This window comes from Denticeps clupeoides, chromosome 5 (assembly GCF_900700375.1).
Source record: "Denticeps clupeoides chromosome 5, fDenClu1.1, whole genome shotgun sequence".
Classification (NCBI taxonomy): domain Eukaryota; kingdom Metazoa; phylum Chordata; class Actinopteri; order Clupeiformes; family Denticipitidae; genus Denticeps; species Denticeps clupeoides.
In genome coordinates, this window is record NC_041711.1 from 33,575,121 (window position 1) to 33,593,756 (window position 18,636).

Sequence of the window (18,636 nt, forward strand, 5' to 3'; positions counted from 1 at the left end):
ACTCTTAATTTAAAACAATGTAAATGTAAATTTACAGTGGGGCAATGGTGGCCTAGCTGCCCCGTACTCAGAAGGTTGTCGGTTCGAAATCCCGATGCGCCAGGCAGCCACTGAGGTGCCACTGAGCAAAGCACCGTCCCCACACACTGCTCCCCGGGCGCCTGTCATGGTGCCCACTGCTCACTAAGGGTGACGGTTAAAAAAGCAGAGGACACGTTTCGTTGTGTCACCGTGTGCTGTGCAGCAGTGTTTCACAATGACAACCACTTCAAACACAACTAATGTGAATTTGTATGAATAATATTGTGTGTCTAGAAGCAGGTTAGCGGTTGTGGAGTCTTACAGTTTCAACAAATTGTATTGGGGTAAAAACCCAATGGAGATACTTTTAAATTAGCATAATCTGTGATGCTCGTTTCACCGTCCCCAACCTCTTCTATCAAGCCCAATCTATGTCTGTACCTGTTTAATTCCACGACTTTCCATGTTCCAGTTATTCAAATTGGGAAGAGTCTGGGAGAGTGAGGGACTAGCGGGATGAGAGAGAAGGAGGCTGGGAAGAACACGAGGGAGGGTAGGTAATAAGTGAAAGTAAGAAATTAAACAGGAAATTAGGAACAACAGCAACTCCACTGGGTTCTTTCGGGCTGTGCTTTCAAGATGTTATGCTTGAGGTAACTGATTATTATTTATTATGGTGATTGTTTTATTATGTGCTACTATATTACATGTATTACATATTTTAATTACTATCATATTTGAACATTTTACCAAATTTTGCTGCTTGTTTGTAGAATATTTGCGTTGGGGGATTGTTTTTTAGTTGGTTGGTGTATTATGGGGTGGTAGTAGCCTAGTGGGTAACAAACTCACAGATGAACACGAAGATCACAGGTTCAAGTCCCAGGTTCAAATCCCACTTAATACCACTGTGTCCCTGAGCGAGACACTAACCCTGAGTGTCTCCAGGGGGACTGTCGCTGTATATACTGATTGTAAGTCGCTCTGGATAAGAGCATCTGACACATGCTGTAAATGTAAATGTTAATGTGTTTTATTCAATGTACTAATAACTTCTTAGTTAGCTATACTTCCCTAAAGCAGCATTCACCATCCTGTTTTTACATGTCTCTTTCCTTCTCAACATGCCTCTTTCCTTCTCTTTTTCTGTTTTGCTTACTCTACTTTTTTATGCTGTCACTTCTCTATATTTCTCTCCTTGTGTCTTAGTTTCTTCGTTGCCATCCTTCCGGTCGCCATTTCTTCACCCCTGGCAGGGTGGGTTGAGTCCCCAGGGTACCCACATGGATATGACCCTCATTCCAAGAAGGAGTGGGAACGCTGCGCTCCATCTGGGCACTCCATCTCCCTCACTCTGACCCACCTGGACATAGAGGACAGCTATGGGTGTGAAGATGACGCTCTGAAGGTAACCAGAACTCGAGAGTGTGGCTGTGTTCTCCTAATTCTCTAACCAACATGTTGTTCCCTTTATTACGTTGCAGATTTTCTCCGGTAGAAATCTGCTGCACAACCTGTGTGGTAAAATGACGTTTGAAATGCTGAGCTCCTTTGTCAACCCTTCACTGATATCGTCTCCTGGAGGGTGTCTGTCACTGACATTCAACGCAGACTATTCCAACGTGGAAAGGCACACTGGCTTCAGGGCCTTTTACTCCACACATGGTAACCTGGAGAAGAATTTCACAATCATCCATTCTGCACATGTTGTTCTCTTCTGTTAATGTTTGTCGGTGTGTGCACTCTTGAACTTGTTTGCTGCTGAAACCCCAGATGTTAATGAGTGTGACCTGGGCACTCTGTGCTCCCATTTCTGCAACAACTACATTGGGGGGTACCTGTGCTCATGCCCACCTGGATATTTCCTTAACCATGACAATCACACATGCAATGGTAAGTCAAAAACGAATGAACTCGACACCTTAATTAGACAAGGCAAGGCCAGGTTTTGGGGAAAATAAAGTACAAAGAGACATTTTGTTCACATTTTTGTGTCATTTTCTTGTTACTCGTCTGCTACCGTTCCCACCTCACAGTGAGCTGCACAGAGGATCGTTCGGGCTCTCTGAGGGGGCTTGTGTCCGCACCTGGTCATCCTGACCCGTATCCTGAGGATGCACGCTGCTCCTACTCCCTCTTAGTTGATGCTGGCCTGCAGCTGGTGCTGGAGTTTATAGGGAATTTCGATGTCCAGGCCGAGTCCAATGGTGAATGCATTGACTCAGTGACAGTGAGTGACATGATTCACTTAAAAACGAACGCCTTCAGTATAACTTACAGACATTCATTTACCCACAGGGAGTGGGCGCATCATCTCACTCACTCACTTTCCATAACCACCTATTCCTAAGCAGGGTCTTAGAACCCATATCTAGGACATTATGGGGACTCACTCAGGGCTGCACCATCCAAGCACATATATAAATAGTATAATAAATATTGGTAACACTGTCTTAGACTCTATTTCTATAGCCAAATTGTTACAATTAACATATTCAATTTGTCATTTTGTTACACAGGTCAAAACCCCTTCCAAGACATTTGGCCCCTTTTGTGGTGACGAACGCCCCGGCTCCTTCAATACACATAGCAACAAGGCCGTGGTTCTTTTCAGCACAGATGACACTGGTCTCAACGCTGGTTTTACTCTTGTCTACAAAGTCCGAAGTGAGTCCAGATATTCTAATAATTACCTCATCTATTCCTACTTGTTGTGGGTGTTCTAGTTCATTGTGAATACATGCTTTGTGGATTATTAGTTGGTATTAATCAGTAACATATTAAATGCAGGGATGTCATGTCCAAATGTGGTGACCCCTAATTCCATCTTGACACCAACTGTTCCTCTGTATGAATATGAAGACTCGGTCACTGTCACCTGTGATACAGGATTGTTTGTGGAACATGTGAGTATGACAGAGCATCTTATCTTGACAAACTGACCTCAATGTTTTCATTGTTTCAATGCTTTTTCCAAAATGACTCTCTAATTGATATATTTGCAAACCCCAGCAGCCAGTGCTGAAAAAAGAGAGCATCCTAAACTGCATTCCAATTACATTATAGAAGCAGTTTGAATTGATTTGGTGGACTTTTTGTCATTATATTAAATGTCTTACAGAATACAGAAAAATCCAAAATGCAATGAAATCCAGTGGCTGTGGGCAAGCAAAATATTAGGAACCTGTAAATAAATCTTAATTATTGAAGTATATCATTCACATGAATAGAGTTTTTTGCATCACTTTCTTGTCTTGAAAAGCATGGGGTGTCCAATTTTCCTGAATTGGCCTGAGGATGGCAGTATAGTGCAACGTTTTACTAAACTTTCAGCAAATGCACAATCAATCAATCAATCAATCAATTAATCAATCAATCTATCTATCTATCTTCCCTTATCACAGAAATATGAACAGTCATTTCAGAGTAAATGTCAGATTAATGGTGTCTGGAGTCCTGTCTACAAGTGTCAACGTAAGTACAAATACAATGTGTTCAGATCAATTTTTATGTTATTGCAGAGGCCGTATTTTTAAACACAAACATTTCTTTGATTACTTAATAAAGTTGTCAGTACAACTGTATACTCAGTACACCGTGTATTGAAATAATGTTTCACACAGACCCCCCCATAGAGCAATAAAAAAAGAAAAATATATATGTAAATACACACTAAACTATACTAACTAACTAAGACTAAAGCTTAAATACTGTACATTTTATCTCCATTGGAGAACAAAAGTTGGTGCTGTACAGCAAGTTGACTGTGTAACCACTGATTTGAAAAGTTCAAAGTCACAATGCATCTTTACCTATTTTCATACCCAGCTGTGGACTGCGGTCATCCTGATGTTGACGATCCAGAACTTTCGGTGGTTAATCCCACTCAAAACACTTTGTACAAAAGTAAGATCCGGTGGACATGTAAATCTGAGTACTACAAATTGGAGGGAGACGGTAGGTAGCCACTTTTGTGTGTGTTCATCTAGCTCATAGTATAATATGAGGCTCCTAGGTTATTAGGGAGGGCACTGCCAGTCATTCCATGCACCTTGCATAACTAATGCATGTGGATGAAACAACATGACCATGCACAGCACCTCCCAACCCCCTTCAATGATCCATCAGTCACTCCGACTCACTGCATGCAAATATTAATGCATGATATAAATATGTTCTAATCCCAGAGATGGCGGCCACTAGTAGCCACAGAAGACTGTCATGGTCAATCTTCTTCCTCTCCTGGGTGGTGTCTCTGTGGTGTAACATAGTAAAAGCTCTGGTTCCAGAACAGACTGATTCACAGTTCAGAGTGCTTCTAATCACACTAGAATCACAGTTCTGAAAACTGTCAAAGAATTGAACCAATTTCACAACCATTGACACTCGCTGTAGAATTGGTATATTATGGGAATATTATGATGTATTAGCATTTTGTCCAGTTGTTAATAGTTTTATGTTAATTAGTAATTAGCTGTTCCAATTCATTACCTTGTGTGGCTTTGCCTTTTACTATCTTACTATTTACTATCATGGGCTGAATGATTTTATCAGGTAAACTGGAATAAATTCTCTTTGAGCAGTACAAGGGTTGGACTATACAGCCATTAAAGAGCACAGTGGTGTTTTTTTAGGAGCGAAGCTTACCAGTTTTATATTTTTACTAATTTTCCAGATGTGTTCACTTGTGATGCAAATGGAACATGGACTTCTGAGAGTGGCAGCTCTGAAATGCCAAAATGTGTTCCAGGTACTGCAACAGCGGTCTAGATGTTAATTTATATACATATAGAGTTTAATAAATGAATTGCCTGTTTCTTTCCTTCTAGTGTGTGGCTTGACTGAGAAGCAGGTCTCCAGCAGTGGTAGGATCATTGGTGGGAAGGAGGCAAACGCTGGAGAAATTCCATGGCAGCTCCTTATCAAAAGTCCAAGAGGAGGCGCTTCACTGATCAATGACCTCTGGGCTATTACAGCTGCTCATGTGGTGGAAAAACAAAATGCCTTTGTTTTGTATGGGGGCATGGTGGATGGTCAAGACTCCAATGCAGAGGTGATGCAATCAGGGGAGATTTTCATCCATCCTGGATACCAGCAAGGCTTAGATGAAAGTGAACGAGTTAGTTTTGACAATGACATTGCCCTGATCAAGCTGTCAGCCAGGGTGAAACTTGGTCCCAATGTCATACCTGTATGTCTGCCAGAGGAAGGGGAAGGGACTCCACTGAATGACAAGATGGCCACAGTCTCAGGGTTTGGACAATGGGAAAAAGGCAAGAAGAGTCAAAAGTTACGCTATGAAGCCGTGCAGGAGTATACTGAAGAGCATTGCATGAACACCCCACGTACCAGAGCAAACAAACAAATTGTGTTCAGTAAAAACATGTTCTGTGCTGGGCAGCCTGGGGTAGACAGCTGCAAAGGTGACAGTGGAGGTCCTGTAGTCCAGCCTATTCTGGGCTCAGGGAAAGCAGATGATCCTTATCGGCTGAAAGGCGTCGTGTCTTGGGGACCTGACTGTAAAGATCGGGCTTACAAGGGCTACTACACTAAAGTGCAGAACTACCTGGACTGGATCAGAAACACCATCAAGGATAATTAGAAATATGGAGGTTTAAAAATGTTTTCTTCATTATTGTTTCAGACATTATTGTAACAACTTTGTTGACTTTTCCATTTGTTCTATTTTTTTTTTTTTTTTTTGGCCAGAAGTTCGTTCATCTCAACAAACAAAGTTTTACGGGAATTTACAGGCCACCCCCACGCTCACAGCAGTATTCACTCTGTCTTTTCACTTTGATCAGAGCCAAATCAAACAACAAGTGCTTTGCTAGCTTGACTTTTAGACTCTTGTCATTCTGCTTTAGACACTTATGGAAGTATGCAATAACTATACACTTGATATCGAATTTAATAAACACGCCTGGCATTCAAACTATGGGGTGGAAATATTCAGTTATTGGGTGAGTTTTTTTATTGCATTTTTTAAATTAAAGAACTTGCTACTGTGAAGAGTGTTCCTCGAATTAACAATTTCATACTTGATGTGTAAATAAAAAAAACACTCATCCTCTGAGCATTCAGTCAGAAATGTGCAGATACATCGAAAGATCAGTCATTACGACCCATTATTCCAGAGTGCTGTGTTGGTATGTGAGTACAAATCTGTGTGAATTGGACTCTACTCCTCCGACTGCTCTGTATGGTGAGTTACACTCTCCTGAGTACCCTAAGCCCTACCCAGCTGGAGTCCATGAAGAGTGGGACCTGGAGGTGCCTAAGGGCTACAAGATCCAGCTCACGTTCACGTATTTGGACATGGAGCCTGACGCTGACTGTTTTTATGATTCACTTACGGTTAGTACAAAATGCAGGTGAAATACTGTTTTACTGCATTATTACAACAAATTAAATCAATGAACTGATTCAGACAATAACACAGGACTAAAATGATCATTTTTGATTGTCCAGTGGATGTCTGTTCTAAACCTAGAAAAGTAAAAAGTCTATCAAATTTACAAAATATTACATGTTCATTTCATAATTAGAAAAGATTCAACAACTAGAACCTCATATTGTAAAATGCTGAACCATTTTAGGTAATACATGGTCAAACTACACTGGACAAGTTCTGTGGTCAAGAAAATGCCCCAAATGGTCATCACCCTGGCAACAAGCAAATTGTGTCTCCCAGCAACACACTTCGCCTAATCTTCCAGACAGATGAGTCAAACCCTGGGCTTCACCAGCACCTTGGCTTCGCAGCTTTCTACCAGGCAATAGGTGTGTCACCACACGATCCATCTTACCCTCAGTGGCACTCAAAGTTAAATGGAACACAATGACTTCTTTCTAACACAATTGACTAATTAATAAACATTATTTTGGAATTTGGATTTTCTAAATTCAACATAGGGCAAGAATCATGCATGCAGGCCAAACAAATGTTTGGTTGAAGTACCAACTCAACCAGGCCAGTTTGGTAACCACCACCAACCTTCTAATATGATTCTGACTGGATATTTTACCACTTTTCTTGGTAGAATTAATAGAAAGGTTTGGTTTCCTGGCACAGACACAGCTTTAAAGCTGCAAATTATTGGACACAATGGAAGTAAGTTGGCTTGAACCAGTGACTTTGTGGTGTTCTGGTTCATAGGCGAGTGTATTCCCCACTAAGGCGGTACCACCCTAGTTGCCATGGTCTTCTTCCAGAACAAAGTGGAAACACCTCCCAATAACTAGCATTTACTAGTATTTTTCTTAGATCTTCACTAAGCTTCTTGGACAATAACACACTCTCCATTCTGCTGCACAATTTTACTTTAAACATTTGTGTATGTGCCTTTCATGGCTGCCCACGGCTCACTAAAGGTGATGAGCAGAGGACTGTATTTAGTTGTGCGAACTGCTTGCTGTACATGACAAAAACATCACATTTTTTCACTATTTTGTAGTGAATCACTCAGGTAAGTTTACATTTGGATAACGCTGAATTCTCTGGACACGTTTTACCTGTTTAAAGATTATTTCCTTTTTTTAACAGTTAGGATAGGACTTCCATAAACTTTGCTGGTGAAAATGTGATGTCACAAAATATTGTTAATCTGCTTGATTGTTAAACACAGAGCAGTCATTGCTGTTTACGTCTCCTACACTGACATCCTCCGTCATTGCACATAGATGTGGATGAATGCTCTGCCCCAGAAGCAGCAGGTGGGATGGGCCCTGTCTGCTCCCAGATCTGCCTGAACACTCTGGGCTCTTACTTTTGCTCCTGTCGTCATGGCTACAACCTTCGACCAGACCAGCATACCTGTGTGTGTGAGTAGTGTAGCAGTGTAGTGTTTGGTCGTTTATTATGCAGTATATTGTGTGCAGTTAAATCAGTGATGCTATTATTCCACCATTTTCTCATTAAGTGAGCTGTGGAGGGGGAGTGTTTCGTGAGTCACAGGGGACCATCACTAGTCCAGACTTCCCTGGTCCCTCACCCCATGGCCTGGACTGCCAGTATGAGATCTCACTGGAGCCAGGCTACACCATCACCCTCAACTTCACAGGCAAATTCCACATTGAGCGCATCAACACTGACACTGGAAACCAACGTTGTCTGTTCCACTGGTTACAGGTACAGTATCGTCTGTGTGTGTGTGTGTGTGTGTGTGTGTGGAGGATGTTGTAGGATTTTGTTAATTTTTTGGTTTTCAGATATCAGAACCAGACCAAGAGCCCCTGAAACTGTGTGGAAATGAGAGTCCCAGAGTCATCCAAACCAAGTCCCACTCTGTTCAGCTGGAGTACCACACCGACTGGGCTGGACTGAGCCATGGCTGGAACCTTCATTACACCAGCCAAAGTAAGTAATAAACTACAGAAAATATACACAAATCTAAAGCACCAGTATGATTGGCCTGATCACAAGACTTATTTTTACACATAAAATAAAACATTATTCACACACACACACATATATACATTTACATTTACAGCATTTATCAGACGCCCTTATCCAGACCGACTTACAATCAGTATTTACAGGGACAGTCCCCCCCTGGAGCAACTTAGGGTTAAGTGTCTTGCTCAGGGACACAATGGTAGTAAGTGGGATTTGAACCTGTGACTGTAGGCAAGTGTGTTACCAACTAGGCTACTACCATCGCATATATATATATATATATATACACACACACACACACACACACACACACACACACACACACACACACACACACATTTTATTCTATTGAAAATCTTATTTGTAATGCTCCATTACGTAATGGAAATTCTATTTAAACAGCATTTTATAAGTAAGTATTTTTGGAAATGTGGTTAATTTGGAAGGACAAACTGTCTCCCTGAGCTGAGAGGAAACTCGATTGTCAGATTTAATCTAAAAACAACCAAGAATCCAAGATCTTGCATAAACTTGAGGCTTCAAGCTTCAACACCAATATTAAAGTTTACAGTCAAGTGGGTTATATATCACTGAGGGCCCTATTTTCAAAGCTCAGAATAAAGGTACCACTCACTAGTATGTTTTAAACACAAGATTCTAAATGCTATTACATTCAAAATTTTAATGTAATATAAGCAGAACTTGACGAATGATAAGATCATAACAGCCAGATTTTTTGTAACCTCCTGTGCATATCTAAATATAGTCAATTAACCCATTTGCTATAGGAGTAAAATGTGAGAATCCAAAAGACATAAAAAATGGACGTGTTACTCCAGACTTTGATCAGTACCTCTACAGAGACTACATCCATGTACGGTGTGACACAGGATACAAGCTAATGATGGTGAGAAAGCATGTTTTATTCTCTTCGTTTTATATTTAGCCAGTTTTAATCTGTTTCATGTCCTCCATTTCTTTTGTGCACAGGGAGGAAATGAAATCCAGACCTATATCTCCAAGTGTCAGAGCAATGGACAGTGGAACCAGCCTCTCCCTGAGTGCCACAGTACAACCTCAATATGTTCCCTATCTTAGATCAGGACAATTAATCTGTCCAAAAATATTCCTTATTTATGAAGGTTGTCCAACTGAGATGATATTAACATAATTATCAGTTTTAGAAACTTAAAGTTCAACACACAATAGTAATGCCCTTAACATAATGATAATAACAACAACAATAATAATAATGTTAATAAATTGTTGTCCAGTTATAGACTGTGGAGACCCCCAACATTTGCTGAATGGGAAAGTAACATTTCTGTCTGGTGTTAATAATCAGTACCTGTCAGTCATAAAGTACCAGTGTAATGAGCCATACTACACCTTGCAGCATACAAATGAAGGTGAGTGTAATATATGATCATTATGATGCTTCTAGTGATTTAAACATATATCCACTCCCTACTTCTCCCCTGTGTTGCAGTGAATTTGACCTGTACTGCAGAGCGAAGGTGGAGGGAAAGTGAAAATGACAACATTTTCCCCACCTGCCTTCCTGGTAACACAATAAGCTTCACACGCTACATATACATACATGAATATAACACATGGGACAGACTAGTCCTGTACACAAAAACATGAAATATTTCCATGATGCTCTGGCCCGCCCTGTTTACCCACCCACCCTCCCCTCAGGAGGAGCTCCCAACCCGTACCGCAGCCACCCCCAAAAGAAATTTGGGGGAGCGTAGCCCCAGGCAGGACCTAGGAGTATTGCTGGGCTTCTGGCTCCCTCTCTGGGCTCTCTGGGACCTCCCAGGAGACGCAGCCAGGATCACGGGAGGCGTGACCCACACCGTGGGTTCTTCCTGTACCGAATCCTGGCTAGTTCTGGATGTGGTGGTGGGGCAGGGTTCGATCCATGGCTCAGGCTCTGGCTGATCGAAATCCGCCCTCAGCAGCTCCAGGAAGTCCGGGTAACCCATTCTGTTAAGCCTGGGTGGTAGTAGCCTAGTCGCTCGCCTACTCGTCTAACCAGAAGACCCGGGTTCAAATCCCACTTACTACCATTGTGTCCCTGAGCAAGACACTTAACCCTAAGTTGCTCCAGGGGGGGACTGTCCCTGTAACTACTGATTGTACGTCGCTCTGGATAAGGGCGCCTGGTAAATGCTGTAAATGTAAATGTCTCACCTTGATGCCACAAGGCTGCGCCCCAGCCCCAAGCTGACCCAGTCAGACACGCGAGTATGGTGGTGATCTTCTCTGTGTCAGAGAACGAGGGAAGTATACACCACAGGATGTTAAGAAGGGTTGGCATGTACCTCCGGAGAAGGGTCCGGGCAGAATGGAGATGGTGGTGGGCTGCCATTCTGCTGGGGAACATCCGGGTAGAGGGTAGGCATGTTCGCGACCAGAGCTGGAGAGGCGGATTCCCCGCAAGGCAGTCCCATCAGCGCAGTTGCTGGCTGGCGACTTTCCACCACCCTCTTCCACCAGCTTACCCCCGCGTCGCCGTCTTCCTCCTGGCTGTCCGTCTCTCTCTCTCGAAGTCGGGTGGGTCCCCACAGACCTCTTGACAATTGGTGACGGGTACGATAGGCGGAGCCATCCCGGCACCGACCGCACACCAACTGGCGTCATCCGTGCTCTCGACGTCTGTGTCATCACAGTCCACGGGGAGCCTGGCCAGCAGAGGGCAGAGTTCCTGGCCCGTCATGGCGAAGATCGTGGGGGATGCATCCTCTGCACTCGCTGCTGTTGATGCTCTCGTCCTCGCTCCGCCTACTCACTAGCAGAGCCTGCCGCTTCCGGGTTTCGCAGATCACCCAGGGGGCGATTACCCGGCACTCCTCGCCACGGCTCGACCCCCGTACCACCGGGAAGACAGCCCTCAACCAGTACTTGGGGGTCCGCGTGGTTCTACTCGGCCTTTTCGCTCTGCGCTTCTGTTGGAGGCTGCGACATTCTGTCACGTCCCCGAGCTGATGGGGGAATGAAGCTCAGAGGCGGGACATGCTGGGAAAAATTTATTAACACAAAAACCAAACCGTCACAAGGGCCAAAACAGTGGAAAAAAAAATTTACTTAGGTAATTTACAGGGTCCACATAAAATGTCGCAGTCTCGATGGGCTGCTCAACAAGTCCTTATAACCAGATTCCAGCCATGTGCCACACCTGTTCCATGGCTGGAGCCCTGATGTCAAGCAGATTGGTGCCCGGTGCGTATCCAGGTGCACCCAATCGTGACACAAACGTTTTCTGTAAAGTTGCACACATATATACCATTTATACAATAACAGAGGAGCACAAATGTTTGTAGATGTGTATGAAATACATTGCATTAATGATTGAAAAAAATCTCAATCAATTATTGGAGTGCAATAACTTGTTGTGATATTTTTCTATATTTATAAGCAGCCTAAAGTCTTTCCATAATAACACAATTTCCATTAATAATTTCCAAAAATTGTGGATGACCTGTCCAGTCTGTGGTCGCCCAGAAGTAACCGTTGTTGGCCGATCGAGAATCCTGAAAGGGACGATAGCTCCAGCGAGATCTTTCCCATGGCAGGCGTTGCTCCTCTCTCCTGGACGAGGTGGAGGAGCTGTTGTTGGAGATCGCTGGATTCTGACTGCAGCTCACAACCTTGTGTCAGATGCTAAACTTATATCAAATGAGAAGGTTAAGGCAAGTGGTACTTGTTTTTAAACTGAATCACACACCGTTCAGTAATTCTGCACCATAGCTGTGAATTTCAGCATGAATTTCATACGTCTATCCAGTCCCTGCAGCAGGCAGTTTTTCTGTCTACTGAGTTTTACTGATCTTCATGCTACATTGGCTGCTTACACTTTACTTACTTTTAGGTCTATGCTGGAGACATCGATTTACAAAACATGATTGAATTACCTCATTTTGAAGTTGAATCCCTGCATGTTCACCCATCATACAACAACCCAAGAGACACAGAAAACTTCGATCATGACATCGCACTGATCAAACTCAAGAGGCGCTACACATTTAATTCCAATGTCATGCCGCTGTGTCTACCACCAGAGAATGCTATCTATAATGCTGGGATTCCAGGGTAAGACAATCCTACCTAATAGTACATAGTTTTACATAGTTTTTTAATACACAGGTTTTAATTTCTAAATTCTAAATTCTAAAACAAAATTCAATTCACAGCTTGGTTTCAGGTTTTGGAATTACAGAAAACCACACAATCTCCAGTCAGCTTCGGTACATTCAGCTGCCAGTGGTGGATCAGGAGAAGTGCCAACGGTTTATAGACAAAGAGCGAGTCCACAGTAAAGATGTGTCGGTTTTTACAGACAACATGTTCTGTGCGGGGTTCCCAGAAGGGGGCGCAGACTCCTGTCAAGGTGACAGCGGAGGGGCGTTCGTTTTGAAGAACGGTGGGCAGTTTTGGGCTGCTGGCATTGTCAGCTGGGGTATCTCGTGTGGTGAAGAAGGTAAATATGGAGTTTACACCCGTGTTGACAAGTATACGGACTGGGTCCAAAAGACAATTGAGGAAAATTCATAAGGCCATGGTGCAATGAAGGAGGAACATCAAACTTGTATAATTTCTCAGAAATTCTATTAATAATTTAAAACATCTAGATACACTGACAAATATGCAAATAAAATTATTTGGTTACCATCCTTGATTCATTTTAAATATTGTTTCTAATTCTGTTTTGCTTACATCATTTCAGTATCTTGGTCATAGCAAGATTTTCAGTTTAAACAGTCACACAAATATGAAAAGAATGGCATAATGGATACTGCATTTATGTGCAATACACAATATTTGCACTTGTGTTGTGGTATTTGTGTATGTGTTGACCCACCTGGCAACCGTGATACAACGTGCAAACAACAGAAAACATTTCTGCTCTTGTGCAAATTAGATAGAATACTAACAGTTCTATGTTCTAAGGAGTAAACAGATGTAAAACTCGCCTATCAGCCCAATAACGGAATCTGATACGACAGTGAAGGGTTTAGCATGTATGACGTTTTTGACGGCAAATAAAATAACAATTATACAAAACTAATCTATTTATCAACCGGATAAATAGTTATAGATCTGTATTATCTCACCCCAATATAGCTACCAAGACTATTCACTTTAAACGGGTAGTTGGAATGAAGAGGACAATAGGGACTGAATAATTTATAAGGTTAGGAGGAACTAAAGACTGCATTGACTCATCGAGACTTGATCAGCAAAACTGTGGCCAGTTAGTAAATCAAGTATAATTAATAAAATAACTTTCTACCATGCAGATTTGCACCGACTTACAGGCTGATCACACCAGGGGCAGGAAGAAAGGAAGATTGGAGATTAAAGATATTAATATTTACATTTACTATGATACATAATCTTCACAGCTCTACAGAGATAGTAAATACATCCCCAACAGATGTTACACACAGCACTGGATAAAAGACAGGTAGAAGAGTTCTTAAAACCGCAGCACGTGTAGGAGACCTTTGATGTTGTTATGGTTTGGTTTTAGTACTAACATATTTGTTATATCTTAGATCTGTTTAATTTATGTGACAGGGGACATTGAGCCAGTGAGAAAACATCTAAACACGCACGTATTGTCACGATACATTCATATATATTGTACTCAAATTAAACACATCTGCTTCCCCCAGAAGTGAGAGGGGCTTACCCGCCCTTCTCAGGATGAAGAGTCCTGTGGGAGAGATCTCATCCTTCTGTTCTTGTGACCATTTGGTAATAATTGTCCGTGGGGGTCAATCACCTGTTCTTTGTTCTTGCAACCATTTGGTAAATAATAGTCTGTGGGACCGATTACATTTCCTGGTTCTCGTGGATTTTCTGAGGATGTCCCCTGCTGTGACAACCCTGGTCCTGCCGGGAACCTTACACAGAGTACTACGTTGTTTAAGGTGTGGAACAATATTGTCTGGAGGACAACATTATGATTATTATACAATTTTAGAACATTTTTTGGATAGATAGTTCAGATCAATAGTGTACGTGTGTGTGTGCCTGTGTGTCTTATGACTGTAGGCACAAGACACAAATGCACAATATATTGATTTATTACAGAAACAAAACACAAAAATGAAAACAGGCGTGGGAGCCTCCAAATACAAATGAATGGAAATCACTCCCAGGCAAGGTGTATGGAACAGTAAAGTAAAATACATATGGGGATATGCACACAAGACAATCCACAAGGGAGTGTGGGAACATGGGAGCTTAGGGGGCTTAAGGGCAGTGGTTGGCCTTGCGGGTAAAGAAAAACGGACCCTGTCATAGCTGCCCACTGCTCACTGAGGGTGATAGTTAAAAGCAGAAGACACTTTTTGTTGTGTCACTGTGCTGTGCTGCGTTTTACAATGACAATCAAATAAAGGAGTTGTTGTGTTTGCAGACATTGAAACTGAGTATTTTCCAGCCTGTAGCCTGTAGTATTTCCCAGCCTGGGGTGTATGAGGAAAAGAAAATGGAATTTGATAATAACTGATCAGGGATTGGAAATTTTGCTGTTAAAATTAATAGTTTACTGTTTAAATTCATGTTCAGTATGATCAACATGTTTAGGATGAGAATTTATATTTATGTTAAACAGTTTTTCTCTCAACAACAGTTTATCTCTATAACACCTCAACAGTGCTATAATCTCAAATAATAACTCAAATAATAACTAATAACACACTGCACTTTATATACACTTTGTATATAGAATTTAGTTTTTTTGCCTATTTATTTCAGTAGATATAGTTATTTATAAACAGCACAAACAAATTCCACAACTTGTACAATAACACTTACACACATCCATTGTTTTTTAATACTCTGTACTTGAGAGACACCATCTACCAGAATCAAATTCCTTGTATGTGCTTGCACTTACTTAGCCAATAAATACGATTCTGATTCTGATTTAGTGATAAAGGTGTTATGAATTCCCTGATATTATTTTAAGCTCCTCACTATATTTACATGTCTTTGCGTTACAATATCTGATCATTGTTGTCGTTTGTTTTTCTGGTTTGGTTTTAATGTAAATGGACAATGTTTTTTTACATGTATAATCTGGATGCAAAATTACAACCTTTTAATTTCATCAGACTCCAGACAAAGAACCCAACCAAGTGTGTAAAGCCTTTGATCAAGTTGAATATTCCCTGTATGCTGCTGTGTTTGATCTCTGTCAAGAAGGCAGGTTTCCCTGCAAGTGTGATCTCAGACGCCTGAAGATCGTGAAGGACACAGAATCACCACCATCGGCTACATTTGAATTCCCAACTGACCAGGAAGGAGCAGGATGAACAAGCAGATGTACAATAATAAACCAATTGTGATCCCCATGGACCCTGAATAATCAGTGTCACAGGGGATCAAATGGCTGTCTGTAAAGTGGGACATTCTGCAGGACCACGATATTTCTGCAGCTTTTGTCATGTGGAGAGGCCAACACCTCTTTGTTCTCCATCTCTTTGTCAAACAACATTACAGCACTTAGCATCCTTCACCCAACCAAAAGGTGCGAAGCGTCAGCCATTTGCTTGAGAATCGCCAGCTCTCTTTGTCTGCTCCAGACGGGAGACACCTGGGGAGTGACAGGACAGAAATAACTAATTCTGATTGGTCTGTGACAACTTCCTGTGGGTCAAATGTATAAAGGAATGTTCACTTGTGGTCTGGGTAATTCCATCTTCTTTTCCATCGGGAGCTGAGGGGAATTTTCCCATCAGTACCTGAGTCTTTTCTATTTACCTATTTTTCTAATGGCTTTTCTCTCTCTTTCGCTACCTTTTTCTTTTCATTTTGGTTTGATCTGTAACATTTTTACATACAATATTCACATGTAACTGCAATAACAATTTACTGGTGTTAATAAATTAGAATCTGTTCATTCCTCTATTGTGCCACGCCTCTTTCTGCCAGGTAACATCAGGTTGGGGTGGTTTTAATACAGTGCTTTTGTGTGTAGAGAGTTTTTTATTCCATTCTCCACAGTTTTACATACAACTATTCTCACATACAGCTGGTATGAAGGGAGATTTAGGGGTACTTCAGTCCATAGTTATATGTTATTTTTTTCTGGATTTGATTTGTCTTCCATAGTCCACAGTACAGTGTTTTCGTAAATCAGTTACACAATTTACAGATTGAAATGTGATATTATTACAAATAAGTAGACTCAGATTTAAATATCATAAATATCTATGCAATTGCTAATTTATAGATAGCTAAAATAAAGTTCATTTGCTTGATGCCAATCTGTGTGCAATAGAGGTCCTTAAATAGACTTTACTTTACTTTACTTTACTTTACTTTACTTTATTTTGCAGACAGTTTTATCCAAAGCGACTTACAGGAGGAAGATACCAGCAATTCTCATTCGGTTTCTATAGATTTTGAGTTTACAAAAACTAAGAGCCCTGATAAAGCCGAACTTGTCAGAAAAAGAACATGCTCGGAGATTGTTAAGTGCTAGACGAAGTAAAAAATGTTTTTAATTATTTTGGGAGTGTGTGTGTGTGTGTGTGTAAGTGTTAGATTTGTCTGAAATACTTTTTGAAGTTGAATATTCCCTGTATGCTGCTGTGTTTGATCTCTGTCAAGAAGGCAGGTTTTCCCTGCAAGTGTGATCTCAGACGCCTGAAGATCGTGAAGGACACAGAATCACCACCATCGGCTACATTTGAATTCCCAACTGACCAGGAAGGAGCAGGATGAACAAGCAGATGCACAATAATAAACCCAATAATAAACCAATTGTGATCTTTTGTGAACTTTTTGAACAAGTGGGTTTTCACCTGCTTCTTAAAGGTGGTAGTAGTCTCGGCTAGTCGAATGGAGCAGGACAAGTTGTCCCACCAGCCAGGGACAACAAAGGAGAACAGAGTTGATTGGAATCGGAGACCCCGTGAAGAGGGAATTTTCAGTGTCATTTCATTTGCAGATGTAAGAGGGCGTGCAGGAGTGTAACTAGTAGTGTGTTGGTGTAAGAAGGTGCACTTCCATTTATAGCCCTGTAGGCAGCATCAAGGACTTGAACTCAATGCGAGCAGCTACCGGGAGCCAGTGTAGAGAGGTGAGAAGAGGGACAGTGGAAGTGGACGAAGTGGAAGATAGAAATTGGACTCCCAATGTAGGGCATGATGATTATTGTCGGAATAATCAGTCTTGAAGATGACTAAAATTTAAAATTTCACATGACTGTGGTATCTGTTTCAACAGTATGGTGGTGTTACCATCACACATATCCTGAGATGTACACTATACACAAACACTAAGTCCGCGGCCCGTGTCTGTGTTTGTTCAGGGGCAGATCAAACATTATTCACTTGACTTTTAGACTCTGATTTCATTATCGGGCAGCATTCGAAACAACAAAAGTTCTGATTTATCGTGGCTTGCTTCTACTTCCTTAATCTTTAAGCAGACTGAGTACCAATAACTTTTGGGACTGCATTCTATGCCATGCAAAGTTTAATGTGAGTATCATCATTGTGTTGTTTAAAGAGTGTGAGGTACAGTTCACATTTATATTTAATGAAATGTTCACATAGGGACAAAATATTTCTGGCTGTTTTGCAGTGTTCTGCTGCTAGAACAATAAATTCATGTTTATTCCTTCCTCTTGAAGTTTGTTGTGTGTGTGTCTGAGTGTGTGTGGTGTGGTGAAGCCTGCCCCCATGTCCTTGCATGGGGAGGTGAAGTCACCTCACTACCCTCAGCCCTACCAGCCTGGAACTGACGTGACATGGGACCTGAAGGTTCCTGTGGGCTACAGAATCCAACTCACCATCACGCACCTCGACATCAAGCAATCAGACAACTGCAATCAAGACTCACTTACAGTCAGTAGCACAGCCAGTTCACCCAGAACATAAAAACTACAACATTCTGGAGAGAAATGTTCATTTTCATGTTTAATATCAGGTTTTGCATGACCAGAAAGTTTTGGGCAAATTCTGTGGTGAAAAAACAAACCAACATCTACCAGGCATCTCCCCAATCTTGTCTTCAAGCAACCATCTCCAGCTGATCTTTAAGACAAGTGCTGCAAACAGAGGATCAGACCAGCACTTGGGCTTCACAGCTTTCTACACAGCCATTGGTGAGTGAAGGATGAAGCTACGACTGTATGACAGTTTCATATTTTATTTGTCTATTTTAAATATCAAAATATCAATACCTAC

General features: G+C 41.6%; 2 protein-coding genes across 3 annotated transcripts; both read left to right on the forward strand.

Annotated features, from left to right (window-relative positions):
* The first annotated feature begins 604 nt into the window (after positions 1-604).
* c1s.2 (complement component 1, s subcomponent .2) lies at positions 605-5,956 on the forward strand. 2 transcript variants are annotated; one of them, XM_028981203.1, is made up of 11 exons: positions 605-674; positions 1,231-1,429; positions 1,506-1,686; positions 1,795-1,914; positions 2,058-2,251; positions 2,541-2,688; positions 2,812-2,927; positions 3,426-3,495; positions 3,850-3,978; positions 4,697-4,771; positions 4,851-5,956. In XM_028981203.1, the coding sequence occupies exons 1-11, from the start codon at positions 661-663 to the stop codon at positions 5,621-5,623; spliced, it is 2,019 nt and encodes a 672-aa protein (XP_028837036.1). In that variant the 5' UTR covers positions 605-660; the 3' UTR covers positions 5,624-5,956. The 2 variants fall into 2 exon arrangements, with proteins under 2 accessions (XP_028837036.1, XP_028837037.1); XM_028981204.1 differs by having other exon boundaries at positions 2,884-2,927.
* c1r (complement component 1, r subcomponent) lies at positions 5,901-12,994 on the forward strand. Its single transcript, XM_028981205.1, has 13 exons — positions 5,901-5,984; positions 6,159-6,378; positions 6,621-6,804; positions 7,705-7,845; positions 7,944-8,152; positions 8,233-8,380; positions 9,208-9,326; positions 9,410-9,488; positions 9,694-9,828; positions 9,909-9,983; positions 11,915-12,117; positions 12,297-12,517; positions 12,619-12,994. The coding sequence occupies exons 1-13, from the start codon at positions 5,959-5,961 to the stop codon at positions 12,977-12,979; spliced, it is 2,121 nt and encodes a 706-aa protein (XP_028837038.1). The 5' UTR covers positions 5,901-5,958; the 3' UTR covers positions 12,980-12,994.
* The last annotated feature ends 5,642 nt before the right edge of the window (positions 12,995-18,636 follow it).